Source organism: Malaya genurostris, chromosome 1, assembly GCF_030247185.1.
Source record: "Malaya genurostris strain Urasoe2022 chromosome 1, Malgen_1.1, whole genome shotgun sequence".
Classification (NCBI taxonomy): domain Eukaryota; kingdom Metazoa; phylum Arthropoda; class Insecta; order Diptera; family Culicidae; genus Malaya; species Malaya genurostris.
In genome coordinates, this window is record NC_080570.1 from 7,359,161 (window position 1) to 7,376,704 (window position 17,544).

Below are 17,544 nucleotides of genomic sequence, written 5' to 3' on the forward strand. Positions count from 1 at the left end.
AATCGACCTCAAATCTTTTCCAATTGATAGTTTTTATCAGTAGACGGCCACATAAACCGATTTCGGTTATTCCTTCAAGGATCGAAGAAAATTATTTTTAAGAATACCACAGTATTATATATGATAGTATGATTGATATCATTTCACCACTAGGTGGATTAAAACAGATTTTGCGTAAAAATATCACTGGCCATCTTCGCCCCACCTATTTTCTAGGTTAGTGCACTTCGTGCTAGATCGCGTCCATATAAGTGAGGATGTAAACCTGAAACCAAATGCTTTTTGTAACTTAAGGTTGTAGCTTTCGATCAATATATAAGTTCCGAGTGAAAATATTATTTTTGCACTAAGACCAATAATGGCCATTTTTGCCCCGGTCTCCCCTACGTTTTTCTCAACTGCGCATCAACTCGTCCGTGTAAATCGCAAATTAGTGATCGAAAAGATCGTTTCTGAAGAAAATGTTAGAATTTCTTTTTCATTTCGCTTATATACGTTTTAGCCACTTGGTCATTTATCTCTTGGATCAGCAAAATTTTGCGACCTTAGGTTGTGTGAAAGGCGATCGATTTACCGGCCACGCTTTGCCTGTCCTATAACAGAAACATGTTCTCTTTTCAAATAAACTCAACTTTACGTATTTCCCCAGTACCAATATAAATTTGCTGCTCAAGTAGAGATTGAACTTTACAGCTGTTTCAGTGGCTCAAGTTAAACTGCTAAGTAGTACTAGCAGTTCACTTTGAACTGATCGGCACTGACGAGTTGATGACGTTGAACATAGTTGAACGTTGATTTAAACAGAATAATTTCGTAGCAGTTAGAAATCATGACTGTCCTAACTGATAGACCCTAGCATGACTGAAAAGAAAAAAAAAACTGAAAGTCATTCCAACCCTACGAGAAACCTAGAACTCCCACGACGATAGCTAACGGACCCCCCACCGGGTGAACCGATCCCGTGTAGTTTTCATTGACCGCAATGAAAGCAAACGAATCGAACCGTTCCAATTTGCAAATTAATCGTACATTATTCAACAGTCAACGACCTTCGGCAGGTTTCCATGCTGCTCGAATTGTCACCTAGAATGCAACAGCGGAGGTTGTCCACATTTTCTTTCATCCCGCGTCCGATCGCCAACGCCAACGGGTTTCACGGAAAAAACCTTTCATTTCATCAACCGGACAAATTGAGTGCTTTATCACATCACACAGTAATGGATGGTGAGTTTTGGCAATTGTAATTGCGGCCAGCTACCAGCGGAGGTAATGTAAAAGTAAACAAGCCAAAATCTACGGCGAGATAAAAAAGTGAAAGACACTCGAAATTCGGGGAGATGCTCGGCGCTCAACCGTTCGTTGTTTGCACGTACGACGAAGCACAGACGCCGACGGTGTTTGGACGCCAACCCGCAACATCACGGGCGTCAGTCTCGAACGAACTATTGAACACGCTGTACTCAGCTTGCACACCTTTCGCAAGCAACGTGCGCATAATCGTATTTGTGTATGATCGGTGCTGTTTTTTTTTTGGTTTTTCGGATAATCATCCGTCTCCAAGGTGGTCAGAACCGTCGGTGACGTTCTGTATTTCGTGAATTCACGAGCCATCCCAGTTCTCAGTAGGCGAGGGAAATCGAATCCGACATAAACGCTGCCATCGTCACCACAGTGATGAGCAGCTTCAGTGTTCGATTGGAAGAATCAAAATCGAAAATCAGAGGAAAATTGTGAAGTGAAGAAAGAAGTGATTTGTTCTAGTCTACCGCGACTTTCGGACCGACCGGAAGATTTCGGAAAGTGTGTCTTGATTTTTTTCTAGGAAGCAACCACACATCGGTTTCGGATTCGGCGTCGGATTCGTGTGTTAGTTGTTGGATGCAATACCGGACTCGGTCGCACGTAGGCCATTGGCTGGTGTCGAGAGAATAGTGCAGCAGAAATGAGAGCCCTGGTGTTATTACTGATTGTAAGTAGCAGACCGCGGTCAGCCAATTACTGACATGCCGCGATCGAGGACACGTTAGATCCTCACTGCAAGATCTCTGGTGTGCTGTGGAATGTCATGGCTTTGCAGGCTTTGTTTGTTACTAGTGGTTATTCCACAGCCTACGAGGATGGTGATGCGTGTAAAATATTCGTGCTGCATTGAAGTGGCGTGTATGACGGGTAATGTTCAATTGCCGTTATGCAGGGATGTTTTTACGCATTGATAATCAAGTTCCGTGCTGATATAGCTGTTAACGTTCATGTCCAATTGCGATAATTGCGCGAGAACAAATCCGAGCCGAGTTGTTTTCACGCTTGAATGTGCTGGAAATCATACAAAAAAGGAGCTTTGATCATGTTTTACAAATCAACAACGGTTATATACTATTTCAGTTTTCAGGAATGGTAGTTAGGTAAACTCGTTATACTCAGACAATGTCTCACGGATATGTCAATTTTACACATTCATAATCAGTATTTTTTCACAATCAGGATTTTTCAAAATCAAAGCAAATCATTAATCCAAAAACGTTTTTCCGAAGCCGTTTGGCCGAATGAATCACATTCCATCGAAAGAAAAATCACCAAATTTTCTTTTATCATCCAAAATATCGTGCCCTTTCTTACAATACTACCTTATTTATTGGAGTTAGAGGGATTATTATTATTATTATTATTATTATTATTTATTTATTTCGGTTTTAACCTATTTTAGGTCATTCGCTGAAAAGTTAGAGGGATGTTTTCGGTGTATTTTTGTACAAACTTGAGAAACATTGGTTACAAATTGTGGTGTTTTGAAACTATTGAAGTGGTTTTGTTTATTTTGGAAGAAATTTTGGAAAGAATTTTCGATCCTTTTGACTAATATAGAACGTATTCCGGTAGGAGCGTTCAGTATTGGTCGTGAACATGTGATAGTCGGACGGTGTCAAGTCTGAGTCATAAGGCGGTTATGGTAGATTACTCAACCACTGTTATGTGTCAGAACTCGTAAAATCGTTCAGAAAAAATGTGTTTTTTTTTGTGTTTCAGTGTTGATATTCTAATTTTTTTTATTAAAATAACTTTCCGAAAAGAACGTTGGAAAAAAATGTTTTTTCAAAGTTATTGTGAAATTTTTTTTATTCTTTAACAAATAAACATATTCAAATGAAACTTTCACAGATCGCATATAATACAATAAACTTAAACTTTTTATATAAAAAATACAGATTTTTTTTTAAATAATTAGTTTAATAAATTGACTCTTTTCCCCTTGTAGAAAAATGTTGAAATATGTAGAAAAAAATATAATATAATACAATTAAATTTAGAAAAAAATAATACAATGAAATACTGTTGAATCTAAATCCGCTAGACGATGTGCATTGGAAATTTTCAAATTAGCCCACAATTTTGTGAACGGATTAAAATTCTGGTATTTTCACCGGATTTAGTACACTGAGGTTTTTTAACATGGATGATACGTACCGCGTAAAAAATAAACCGCAAAATTGAAGAAAAAAAATTTTGATGCCAGATGTTTTAGAAATGTTTGAAACGTCTAGATCTGGTGTAATCTAAAAAAAAATTTAAAAATCGGCTTTGGGACTTACAAAATTTTGAGATTTCCGAAATCGAATTTGTCATAAGAACTAATCAGAACTAATTGACTCAAGAGAAGGATGAATCGTCGAGATCTGGTGCAATCTCAGAAAATATGGTTTTGAAAAAATTTACGAAATTTTTCATAGCTTTTTGAAAAGATATTGTTTTTCAATTTTTATTCTGGAAAGTCATTTTAATGATCAAATAGAACCAAATTATCAACACTTGAACTATTTTTTGTAGACGATTTTATGAATGCTGACCTTCATCTTAGCCGCTATTTCAGACCGAGCGTTGTCATGATGAATAATGATGGACTCGTAACTGGTCTCCCTGAGCCTGATTGGTCTTTCTCCAATGGCCACTTCAATTGACCACTCGGAGGCATGCAGAAAATAGTCCTAATATCATAATTTCGACTTTATGATGAATTGGTGGGCTAGCCGGATTTGGCGATTTTTTTTGTGTGTTTAGGATTTTCACAAATCGTATTCTCATCACCGTCATTCATAGGATTTCGATGCATTCGTCATCCAATTTTCAATTATCTGGATGAATCTTTATTTTATTGATCTTTTAGGTACATGAAAATGGATCATTGTAATACACCCGATGATGGTTATTGGTTATTCTAAGTTTGCCACTTTTCTCAGTGAATGTAACATAAAATAAACAGCTAACCAAGACATGACTGCATTGTAGCTTCTAGCAACAGATTATTCAGCTTCTCCAATTTTTTTTTTGTTTCAGTTTTGCTAACTTTTCGATTTTTTTAAAGTTTTTATTATCTTTAGTTTCCGGTTTTTATGATTTATGTAGTTTTAAATTTCTGTAGTTTTCGGTTACTTTAGTTTTCGATTTTTCAGTGGTCGGAGTTTTGTTTCAGATATCAATATTTTCAGTTTTCAATTTCCAGTTGGTTATTAGCCTCTGGCAACGGATTATTGGTCGTCAGTTTACGAATTCAGTTTTTTTAGAATGTCCAGTTTTTTTCCAGTTTCGATTTATTTTACAGTTTTCGTTTTTATTGGGTTTTGCTTTGTCTTAATTTCAGTAGTCATTTTCTAAGGTTATTTTTAGTATTCGGTTTTCATAGTTTCCAGTTACGAAGTATTAATTTTTTGTAGTTTTCAGTGTTTTTTAGTTTCTATAGTTTTCAATTTTTGTAGATTTCACCTTTTTTAATCTTCATTTTTTCCAGTTTTCAGATATTTCAGTTTTCAGTTCTCAGTTGTCACTTTCTAACTTTCATTTTGTAAGTCTATAGTTTTTTGCCTTTCCTATATAGAAAGATTATGCAATCACTGTGAAAACCGACTTTTGAACCGAGTGTCATATATCATTCAACTCAGTTCGTCGAGTACGCAAAATGTCTGAGTGTGTGTGTGTGTGTGTGTGTGTGTGTGTGTGTATGTGTGTGTGCGTATGTGTGTATGTAACGATTTCTTGCACTAACTTTTCTCGGAGATGATTGAACCGATTTTCACAAACTTAGATTCAAATAAAAGGTCTTGTGGTCCCATACAAAATTCCTGAATATTATTTGGATCCGACTTCCGGTTCCAGAATTATGGGGTATAAAATGTGCAAAAAAATGTGAAAATAAGTGCACCAATTTTTTTCGGAGATGGCTGAACCGATTAAAAAAAAAGATTCTAATAAAAGCTCTTCATGTCCTATACTAACTTCCTGAATTTCATTTAAATCTGACTTCCGTTTTTGGAATTATGGGGTAAAATGTGCAAAATCCAACTTCCGGATCCGGAAATATAGGGTAAAGTGTTTTAAAAATTTTATACCATCACTGGAAAAGGCGAAAAACCGTAAAAGATTTTCTAAATCGACCTCAAATCTTCTAGAATTGATAGTTTCTATCAGTAGACGGTCAAACAAACCGATTTCGGTTATTCGTTCAAAAATAGAAGAAAATTATTTTGGGAAATACCACAGTATTATATATGATAGTATGATTGATATGAGAAAGGCATCATTACATTACTAGGTAGATTAAAACAGGTTTTTGGTTTACAAACTTTTCAGTTTGCATAAAAAGAAGACGTGATTGTATTGATTATTAACTTCGAGTTACCGGTTATTGGTCGTCAATTTTTTTTAGCTTGTCCATTTTTAATTTTTTTTCAGTTTTTTCAATTTTCATTCGTTTTTGGTTTTCATTATTTTGAGTTTTCGGATTTTACGGTTTTAAATTTTTGTAGTTTCTAGTTTAGTTTTTCGATTTTTTCAGTTTTCGGTTTTTTCAAATCCTTTAATTTTCAGTTTACTTTATTTTCTGAGTAGATTTTTTTCCGTTTCCAATTTCTTAGTTTTTCAGTTGCCCAGCATTTCACATTTTTTAATTTTCATTCTATCAGTTTTTCTTCAATTTTGAAAATTTTTTGGGTTTATAATTTAAATGATTTCTGTTTTTTGTTATCAGTTTTCATTTTTTTCACTTCATCAATCACAACTCTATTCAATTTCACACACAACGTACGATAGCCGAAGGTAGTAGTCAAATCAACAATCTTCTCGAATTTTCTGAAGCGCTATTTCACATTCGAGCCACTCTGGGTTGAGAATTGCGCATATAATCCGAACAAAAAGCGCGTTCCATACAACTACAATTACTACATGGAATGAAAAATCCCGGCCCTCTCACAAACAAGACGTGAACAGTTTCGAACCGTTTTTGAGAACAAGCCTCTAGACTGCCCAATACCAAATTTCATGACAATCTATCCACTAGTGCTTGCATAACAGCAGATCATGTCAGACCAGTTCTAGTTTTCATCAAGCTATGGAAAAAAACGAATTTGAAATAAATTTTCTTCAAACAATATGATCGTGTGACGTAGATAAAATTTAGTTGACAACGTTACGTCGTAACGTAAGAACAAATCGTCCAATTTTTGCTGGTTTCCTTATGGTTTTGAATGTTTTTTTTTGTTAACAAGAACACCCAATTTCTTCTAGACAAACATTGAAATAATTACTTTTTTTTCGTCTTCCAATTTTCAGTGCCAAACTACGTTAAAATGTTGTTATGCTACCTAGCAGTTCAACATAAACCGTTAAGCAGACGTAAAGTTTCTGCTATTTGCAGCACACTTTTTAGTTTTGCATCGAGGTGCGATGTACTGTTTGGCAGAGAACACTATAGCTCCATTACAATTTACGTTCAACTGCTGACTTAGTGATATTATATGGCAATTTTTTATACCTTCACTTCTCTAGAATGGAATGAGCGATAATATTTGGAATGGATTGTGGTTGTAGAACTTTCAGTTATCGAAAGGTAATAGAAATATGAATCAACTAGCAGTAGCATTCGAGCCTCCAAGAACCGTTCCGAATCGGCGGAACTGCTCTGTCATTGAGCTACTCAAAAGATGTGTGAAACTTTTGTATTGGTTGCAACTCGATGAACTGAAGCAAGCGCCCCGTGTAAACGCTCGATGAAGTTTTATTTTAATCTTGCCTGCGGCATGTAACCTCATATCGCAAGCAATATTTACTTTCATACGCATTTATCGAACCTTATTTTCACTGGGAAGAAACAATTAGGGAACGCCTTCCATCATCAAATACTGCTTAAGTAAAGTTTTACACAGCATTAACTTCTTTTCGTTTCTCAAAATGACATATTGAACATGACATAATTTCTAGACGTGGTAAAGTTTTTTGGCCCGCTGCAGGACATTTCTCGTATGAGTGACGCTTGTGACCAGTTTATGAACGCAGCAGTCAACGGCAATAACAAAAAAATAAAAATTACGACCAGTTATCCAACAGAGCAAAAGCAATTGAATTGAGTAATAAGCCACTCAAACGGAGACGATCAACATTCGAACATACATACATACATACCCGAACCGTTTTCACCGCCCGGAAAAAAATACCCAGACGGTAGCGCGCAGCAAACTACCACATCGGATAATAGAATTATGCAGTTTGTGTTTATTTTTTCCCTCCTCATGCGTTCACCTGAGCCTGACCGAACCAGGAGGCAGCTCTGGTAAAAAAAGGCGAGGAACTGCCAGAACTTTGAACTGCGCACCGACTTCAATCGATTCGGCAACGAACCCGCTTTTCGATCGTTTGGAAGGGGTTTCCATCGGTGCGTACTTAGAAACTACCAAAAACCGCGAGTTGACTAGTTTCGTGGCCGAGGGTGACCATGAAAAATCAAACACAACTGCTCAGCAGGGCCGGCAAACAAGTGCGGATGCTAAACCACTTAAGTGGCTAAGTTTCGTTCGATAATTAATTGGATATTGCTTTCCGCGATGGATAAATTGGATTAGTGAGTGGCCGTGTGCTGTGGCAGCAGCTGATGGGAAACGTAGCACATGACAAAAGCCAATTCACCGGATGAGGTGAACAAACTGTGTGTGTGTGCTTTGTTTGGAAAGGGAAAGAGAACAAAACTTTTCTAGACGCTACGCGGGCCAGGTTTTCCCAACCCGGCCTTGGCTAGAAAAAGTTTCGACAGTTTCCACATTAGTTAGTTTCGGTTTGGTTCTCGTTGCGAAAAAAAAAATAATTTCGACAGTTCTTTATGACGTGGTTTGCGTTTGCAATGTTCAAGACTGAGCTGACTAATGTTGAAGGCTCAGTTTCCAAAACAGTCGTACTTTGCTCAACTTCAAAACTAGACCCGAACTGAACTGAAGTCATGACTCCATTTCGAAAAATGCGTTTAGCTTGTCACCTTGAGATATCCGGAATCATAAATGTGAGAGATTACTTAAATGATCAATAAACGATGACAAGGTGATTGACGAAATGGATGAAATAAGCGTACACACGCACATTGCAGTTAGCGGTCAGAGAAGGAAGCAGCGAAGAAAACAAAAACAATCGGAACAGAACATTAAATCTATTTGAAATTGTTGTTCCCCGCCTCTTTACCGACTATGTTACAATGCTCTCTCAGTACAGTAAATTGGAGCCAAACTGGATCATTCAGGGACGAATACACTATTTCAATAAATTGTATTGCTATTAACTTGAACTATTGAATTGTAAAACATTCACATCACAGTTCCATCCAGAGTCCCAGAGAATCAATAAACTTTTAACTATTTTTAGAGTCACGATTTCTTATTTTCAGCAGTTAGAGAACAAAAAAATTTCAAATGTCTCCACTTAGCGAATGATGCAGAGAAGTGGGTCGATGTCTGTGTATAGTGGGTGAATATTGCTTGCGATGCTTGAGATTACGCACTCCACTAACCGTACATCGTGTACATATACGGAGTGCTGTCCCTTCGAGTTACTATCTCGAATGTGGTTTCTCACATTCTAGAACATATTGAGAACAGATCAGTACTACCGTTGAAGTGTGGTTTGAGTTTCGTGTCTTATGAATAGGGGAGACTGAAGCAAAAGTTCAATTTGTCGAAATCAATCATCTGCATCATCTGTCGATCGATAACAACTACCGACGTGAAATTTTCTATTCTAGGTGGCTTTTGGTACAAAAAAGTTTTGAGTGGTTCCATGAAAATTGATGGGTACATACAAAAAAGCAAAGCCTTGGTATTACATTACTGTAGTGGAATTCGATCTTCTTTTTCAACAGAGTTCGCAGTCGATTCAGAGTGTACAGAACCATTGCATGGCTGGTGCTACGATTCCACTGACACTACGAATCCTTCCAGGTCGGGATTCGAACTTACGACACCAGTTAGAGTTTGTTAGACCAGTGCCCTATGCATTGAACCGCCAACCCGGGACGGTACATAACCCAAAGTGTATTTAAATAGTGGCGTCGCACATTTTTTCGCCGACGATTGTTTCACCTGTAGCCCACGATTTACAATAAAAAGTTTGTTTCTAATTCTAATAGAATTATGTATGCATTTGTAACCACATTGTAAGTATTTGTCATAGTTGCAAAAAAGTGACGTGGCGCAAGTTGGTAAAAAATTGACGGGGAAAGTTTGAACACTAACATTTATTTTCGCATGTCATGATTTTTTGTGAATCTCTCGGATGCTATCGCGAAAGTTATAAGAATGATAAGAGTTTAGTCATTCAACTTTAAAAAAATCTTAAATTTTCAAAAAATAATTTTTTATCATACCTCTCACAACAAGATCCGTGAAGGTATAAAAAGGACACCACATACAATTACAATGGATTTCATCGCTGAGGCACCTTCTAACTTTTTCATATTTATTTGAGATCAAAAAAATGTTTTGGGGAATTGCAGGCTTGTTTTTCCATTTTACCTTACCCGCTTACCATTGGGTTAGTATCATTTCGCCGAAAGGGTCATTTCGTCGAATGAGCCACTTCGCCGAATGCCTTTGTGCCGAAATCCATTTCGCCGAAAGGGTCATTCGTCTAAATTTTGTAATGAGAATTGATTCAAAATTAAGACAAATAAAAGATGATAGCGTTAACCCGGGTTTATGTGACCCTACAATTCTGTATAAAATGTTCAAAACGACGAATGTAACAATGAGAGATTCTTTTTATTTACTTTCTCTTGAGCCATCTTAGCTTCAGTTATTTATTAATTATCCAGGAGACATATTAAAAAAAAATAATATGATGTATTCGAAATTACCATTCCGGCGTAATGTCCCTTTCGGCGAACTGACCATTTGGACGAAACGACTTTCGGCGAAATGACGTATTCGACGAAACGACTTTCGGGGAAATGGCATTCGGCGAAATGAGCCGCTTCATTGCCATTTTACCCAACGGTTGGGCAAAATTGGAAAAAAAATACACTTCAAAAAAGGCAATTACATGATTGTTTCAAGAAGTAATAACAAAATATTATTAACTAACATAGAAAAGCGACTACCCTACAAGATGAATATATTTATACGCATGTGTGTTACTACGACTCATTAGTGCATCCGCAGTCAGTTTATCCGTGAAATAGCGTTAGCAGTTCAACATAATTTTCAATCGGATCCAGATGAAATTCAAGTTTTTAATGGAACCATAAGACCTTTGATTTAGGAAAATCGCTCACAGAATCTCATTGGAAAGTGAGCAGTGAAAGTATTATACCAATCACTCTGTAATTCCAAAACCGGAAGGCGGATCAATATGAAATTCAGGAATTTTCTTTTGGCTTCTTAAGACCTTTCATTAATTTGCGGAAATCAGTTCAGCCGTCCCTGAGAACAGTTAGTGCCCGTATTTTATTTTTTTTTTGCCGTATCACCCTATAATTCTGGAACCGGGAGGGATTTTCAAATATTCAGGAATTTTTTTTATTTACTTCCACTGGAATCTAAGGTTATGAATATTTTCGACTGGGGTGATAATTGTCGTAATTGTTTGTTTATTAAAAACGGCTACCTCAGTATAATACAAACGAATTACTTTTACTGTCCGACGTTTCGGCTTTAGGTGTAGGCCTTTCTCAAGGAAACCAGTGAAACTAAAAAAAACATTAGCGAATAGTTACGTTCACAATTCATGTAAATGACCATGTATATGTAGTATTTTCAAGCAAGATCTAAAATTGACCAGACAACGTAGCGTCAGGTAACAACATTTTGACTATACACGATAGACTGGTAAGTTTCACATTGTATAATTTGTTCACCGGATTATGTTTTTGTTTATGTAACTCAATAAAATTGTTCAGTTTTTCAAAGGCCGAAACGTAGAACAGCAAACAAAATTCTTTTGTATTATAAGACTGAGACAGCCACATTCACTGGAAAATTTGAATCTAAGTTTGTGAAAATCGGTTCAATCATCTCCAAGAAAAGTTTGCGTACTCGACGAACTGATTCGAATAGTATGTGACAGTCTGTATCTGCAAAATTCACCCACTCAACCGACCATCTCCAAACTTTCAGGGAATCAAATCAAGGATATTAACGCGACTCATAAGGTTTTGTACAACATTTGGCCAACGCGCCTGCTTAATCATGTATTTTTTCTCTCTACTAAATGTTTTTTTTTTTGACAAACTGACTAACAGTGTGGTCTTATAAATTCTGAAGTTCTACTTAAGCTGTAGTATCATCTAGTCGTTTATGGATAGCATACAATTTAATTTTAGAACAAATCACACTGTGATAGCATGGTAGAATATCAGTGCACGTCATCGTGTTGATCACTCTCTAACTACCCAATATTGATGCTTAGTCAACCAATTTGAATGCTTATCCATCATTAATGAGTTGTAAACATTGCAAAAAAATGAGGTTAGTTGTGGTGGTGAAGAAACTTATTATACCGATCCAGTCTTTTTGATATTCAAATCAAAGACTTCTGCTACCCAGTAAAACAAACCCGATTCATCTGAGCACTTCATGAGCAAATTTGCAAAAAACAAGAATAAAAACGCAGATCAACCAACAAAAGCCGTAAAGAAAACCCAGCCAAAATATCGGCAATCAATCAATTAACGAATCAATCCAAACATTCCGTGTACATTCCGTCTGTGGGTATCTAACAGTGCACACATAATCACTCCGTTGTTTGGTGTTTACGGCAACAATCATCGCTTCATAATTATGTCTACCCGTTTGCAATAACACATACACACAATTGTACGACTCCGACGAATGGAATTGAAATTGCATTTCGTCGTAGTCGTCGTCGTCGCATCATCATAATTTCGATTTGTTTGTTTCATGCGAAGCAGAGAAAGTACAGCTTAAGCAATCGGAGTAGGCTTCTTCATGTCACATGACATCAATCGAAGCAAGCCAAGAACTGTCCGGATTCAAGCTATGTCTCTATTCACTGTTGCGATCACCTGTTATAGCTTCGCCCTTGAACTGCCAAATTGTCGCTCAAACGTGTCAAATGCGGCTGCTGACATGTGACACATGCTGGAACTCAAATGAGCGCTTGTTTGAACATGTTCAAATGGTGCGAACAATTCACTGAATGACTCGTTGTTGTTGTTTGATGTCTGTGAGTCATTTGTGATACTTTAGCGACTATTAGTTCAGACCGTTATCAAAACAATTAGGCTCTTATGGCACGTCGCTTTGATTTGCACTTTTTTCTATTATAACTTTCTAAGAATTCAACAAATGAAATCGGCAATCAAATTGAAACGTATGTAGTTAATACGGTTAAAAAAAGATGAACAGTTTCACGTGACAAAACTCTAAAAGCACCATAAGGAAGGAACGTCACGCACTAATATGCAGCACGGAATCCATTGTCCAAAGTTATGCACATCTCTGATACAATCACAAAGCTCGAAATTCGAATCGAACTGCACGCTCGCTTCGCTGCAATTTTGCCAGTCATGCAAACCGAGATAATCCGACACCTAAAGACTTTAATTCGACCTGCGATAATGCATCAAAAATTGTAAGCAACAGTGTGAACACGAAAGGCGTGAACAGAGCTGCGAACATCACCGACAGTAATTAACCAGCGCAAAATTACATAACCACAACGTGTAACAGACGCTGGAATCGATACCACCAAATCGAATTCGTTCAGTCGAATCATTGTTTTCACTTATTAAATCATTGTGCGCGGTGGTGCGGCTACCAATGCTAGACTGCAGACCGCAGACCGCAGACATTTGGAATTTTGCTTTATCACGTGCCATCTGAACCGGTTGATTGATGACGATGATGATGATGACGATGATGAAAACGGTGATGTTCGACGTTTGGCAAACAATTTATCAATTAATCAGAGACCATTCAATTTTATCGCAGTTTAAATATCAGTATCTTTTGAAACAGGAATCGAATCTGAACTGACAAAATTTTCATAATATTCATGGATCTTGCATTGTTTTTTTTTTGCTACTGAAACTAATACGACTTTTTCCCATTTTTCTGACGATTTGAAAAATTCGACCATTGTGTGGTCAGCCAAGCCATGCTGTATCGACTGGGAACAACTAGTAATCGGAATGAGCAATGTATGAACTATTCGGTGGATGGGGCAGGATTTTCCATTTGAACGTGTTTACCGGTTGTGCAACGCGAGTAAAGTCATGTTGCAAAATTACTTTGTCATATTTATCGGTGTATTGTGGCCATTTTTCCAGCAATGCTCGGCTACAACACATCAATTATCGTCGGTAGTCCTTCCCCGTGATCACTTGGTTTCAGCAGCTTATAATGCAATACACTCAGCTGGTTCCACCATATACAAAGCTTATCCTTCAGGCCATGAATATTCTGAATGACCGTCAATGATGATGCATGACTGGGGCATCCTCACGATGCTCGATTTCTTTCCTTTTGTGCCGTTGGAGAAGTTGTTCTCACGTGAAGAAACGGCGTTCGAAGTTCCTTAGCTTCCATCAATACGGCACCCAATTGCCTACCTTTTGGATCATTTCCATTGCCTTCAAACATTGCCAAATGGTTAGCTGATTAACTCCGAGTGATTTTGTAAGTTCTTCTTTTAGTTTTAACGAAGGGTCTTGATGGAGAAAATCTTCCAATTCTTCATCTTCAAACTTTGCTGGCGCTCTGGATCGTTCTTCGTCTTCCAAATCAAAATTGCCTTTTTAAAACTAAGCAAACCACTTCCGACACGTTCGCTCAGCTATAGCATGCTCACCATACACTTCCACCAAAATACTGTGAATTTCCGTGGCCTTTTTCTTCATATTGAAACTTACCGCTAAAACACTTTATTCGCTTCATCTATATTACACATACTGGTTCTGAGACTGTGTGACAGTAGCTTTCTAACGCATATTTAAAAAAAGTAAATCACTGAAACAAAACTCAAACTACATCATCTGTTAGAAAACGGAACGAACTTATTTGTACACCTATTGTTGAAATTGTTTCTCTTTCATTCGCATAAACGCCATTTTATCTTCAAACTCGCAGTTTGAATGTATAGTAGATGACAAATGTCATAATCCGGTCACATTGCTTGCTTATTACAAAACTCAGGCCTGTATCTACCCAAATAACTAACTCCGTGACACCTATGGAAGAGTCTGATGAGTCGTTGTCCTTCCATTAGGTAGGTGAAGCATCAACATTTAATCCTTTGCGAAAAACTATGGAGCTAATGGTGGCTACCATGCTGGTTAATTCGAGTGGAGTAATTTCAGAAATTAACAGCAGAAAAAGCAAAATCATGATCGTTTTGCTCGAATTCGGATGGAACTTTGTACACATCTTCAGTATGACAAACCATTAATTTGGCACGGATAGAGAACGATTCCTCTCAAGATTAATTTTCAAATAGGGCGAATGTACGTTTTTCAAATCGTTGTAACTCGTACACCGCTAATTTAAAAAAAAATTGTGTTCAAGAGAAACTTATAGGAAATCGACACTTTCAAAGTGTATACTGAAAAATCAAAACGAACAAAAACAATCTACCTAGTGGTGTGATAATGCCTTTCTCTTTCTTCAAAACAATCTAATCAAAATATTTTTTATCTTTTTATCAAATAATTTCTGAAAATAGTTTGGGCTCATTTTTGACACCAATTAATTTAGATTGCTTCGAGTACTTCACAGAAGCATGCTTGAAACCAAGCTCTTTGACATTTGCGTTGCCTATTTGTATTAGAAGAGTGATGATAATCTGAAAAAAACCCTTCTTAATCCACTTTGTGAAATTTCCAGATCTAGAAAAATCGCCAAAGGGAAAGTACATGAAATTTCCAAAATCGAAAACAAAAATTGATGCCAAAAGTCAGAATTGCATGAAACGTTTCTTTTTTTTCTTTTTTTTTTTAAAAAAAATCGATTTTCTGAGACTGAAAACTTTTGAAATTTTAAAAAGTTCCAGAATGTCGATTTTTTCAAAGAAACAATTTTTATGACACTAAATCTCGACATTTCATTTAATTTTAAGACATTTTGGCATAAAAATTTTTTTTTTTCAATTTCGGAAATCTCAAACTTCAACAACATAAAAAATATGAAGTTTCGCATTTTTTCCTTAAAATTCAACAAGAGCCGTTTGGCAGATTCAGAAAGATTTTTAAACAAGCTAGATTTGATTCTGTCTAGCCCCAGGGCTTTGTTGTAACATGACGAGAGCACAAGTGAGAACTCCACCATTGAAAACGATGTTTCGTTTGTGTTCAATGTTGTGAACACGGCAAAATCGTTCTATTAGGAAATAAAGTCGAGCCATATTTGTTGCGAATATACAGCGATTTGAATATTCCTCATCGTTGAGTTGTTCGATTGCGCATTCATCGGACCGTATTCCCTAAGTGTGCTGATTGATGCTTGTTTAAGTTATCCGTCATCAAAAAGCCAGTATTCTAGTTTCAATCAAGCCATTCATTTTGATTTCTAGTCGTATATCTTTTTCAATCAATAAGGTCTTACGTTACGTTTCCGATGATCATTAGAATAAGGACAGACAAGAGCTCACTTTCGTGGATATCAGGGATAATTTTCCATGTGCAATCCAGCCGTAGCGAAGTGAAGCAAAGGAAAAGCTTCAGCGCACTTGATCTTGATGATGGTGCAGGAGTTCGTGTCATTTCAAGCTGCCATTGATGTTGTTATAGAAAAAATATTTACATCGTAGCCGGTCTATTCTAGCTTATGTCGGTGTTGGAGAAAGTTCTTTGATATTACAAACTTGTCCGAGGATCAAGATTTTAATTTTAGACAGCAAGCATAACACTTGGTATCAAGGGAAGGTTACTAATTAAGGAATTACTAGCAGAAGGAATAGAATTTTTTATCCCTAAAAGTACTCTTCCGCAGGGATTTTCACGATTCAAGTAAATTACATTTAAATCGTGGAATTTAGGGGGTGTTTCATAAATTAACAATGTGTCTGACAATGAAATTTTATAAGAAATTCGGAAGCATCTATTCGAGAAATGATAAATCTACAGTTTCTCTATAAAACAGCAATTGAATCCATAACCACATTCGAAAAATTACCCATCGAAGAAAATGATCGCTGAAAGGAGGGGCGATTTTGCATTTCAAAACGCTGTAACTGGTACTGATACGATGGTAATCAGAAGATTGGTGCAGGGTATTCTATCTCATATTTTAGGTTTTTGAGACCAAGAATTTGATTTTGTAATATTTTCACCAATACTTTCTTCCGCTGTTACTTTTGGGTAGCCCTCAAGGAAAATGTATGTTTGAGACCATGTGATTTGTTTTTTCAAGTATTCATTTTTCCCCTTTTTAAATTTTGGTAGAACAAGAGATGATAATTTTTGGTTTAGTCTGAACTGAGGAAAATACAATACTTAATGACAACTGAGGGTAAGTTTGTTAGGTCTTCAAACTCCGTTGTGTTTGTTGTTAGGTCAAACATTATATTTATAATCATAGCAAGCAATACTGTTGCAATTAGTTGAATGGGAGCAGGCTCGTAGCCACACCTTAAGAAACGGCTCAAAGTCTATTAAAATCAGAACAAGATCTGACGCAAACCCAAACAGAATTACAACATCAGCAAACTTTCGAAAACCAGCTTCTGATACCACCTCTACCGGATTACCGGTGCACAAGGACAACTCTTCCCTTTTACAGCACCGATCATGCAAATTCGCGGTACGAATTCAAAAGCATATCGCACCACAATTCGATTTACTTAAATGCCCGGTAAACGAGTGCGGCCGGACACAATCGAATCCGGTCCCCAATGTCACACGGAGAAATCTAACTGCACCAAATGGACCAAATTTGAAAGTGACTGCAAAGCTTTGTCCCGCTGCCGACCAACCGACCGACCGACCAACAGGGTAGTAAAAGAATGAAAGTGACTTCGCTACCTGACTTGACTATTCAATAACTTTGGTAACAATTATTTCGAGTCTCGAAAGCTTCTGCGTACCGGTGAAAAACATTGTGCTCACGGAACTCCCGCATCTTGAAGCCACCCGACTCGAGAAGAGAAGAAAAAAAAACAACGCAGTAAAAAAAGAGATCTAGTTCAGAAGTCGGAAAGCCGGCTGACCTTCAGGTGTGACTTGGTGCTCGATTGTAGAGCCGATGGGGATTTATATAAGAGCAGTGCGGCTTTATTCCACCAAAACTAAAC

General features: G+C 37.1%; 1 protein-coding gene across 1 annotated transcript in view; it reads left to right on the top strand.

Annotated features, from left to right (window-relative positions):
• The first annotated feature begins 928 nt into the window (after positions 1 to 928).
• The window catches only part of LOC131431110 (uncharacterized), a 28,246-nt gene continuing 11,630 nt past the window's right edge, over positions 929 to 17,544 (top strand). Inside the window, exon 1 of the mRNA XM_058596620.1 lies at positions 929 to 1,969. Within this exon, the coding sequence (XP_058452603.1) occupies positions 1,943 to 1,969 (27 nt within the window). The 5' untranslated portion in view covers positions 929 to 1,942. The remainder of the gene's footprint in view (positions 1,970 to 17,544) is intronic.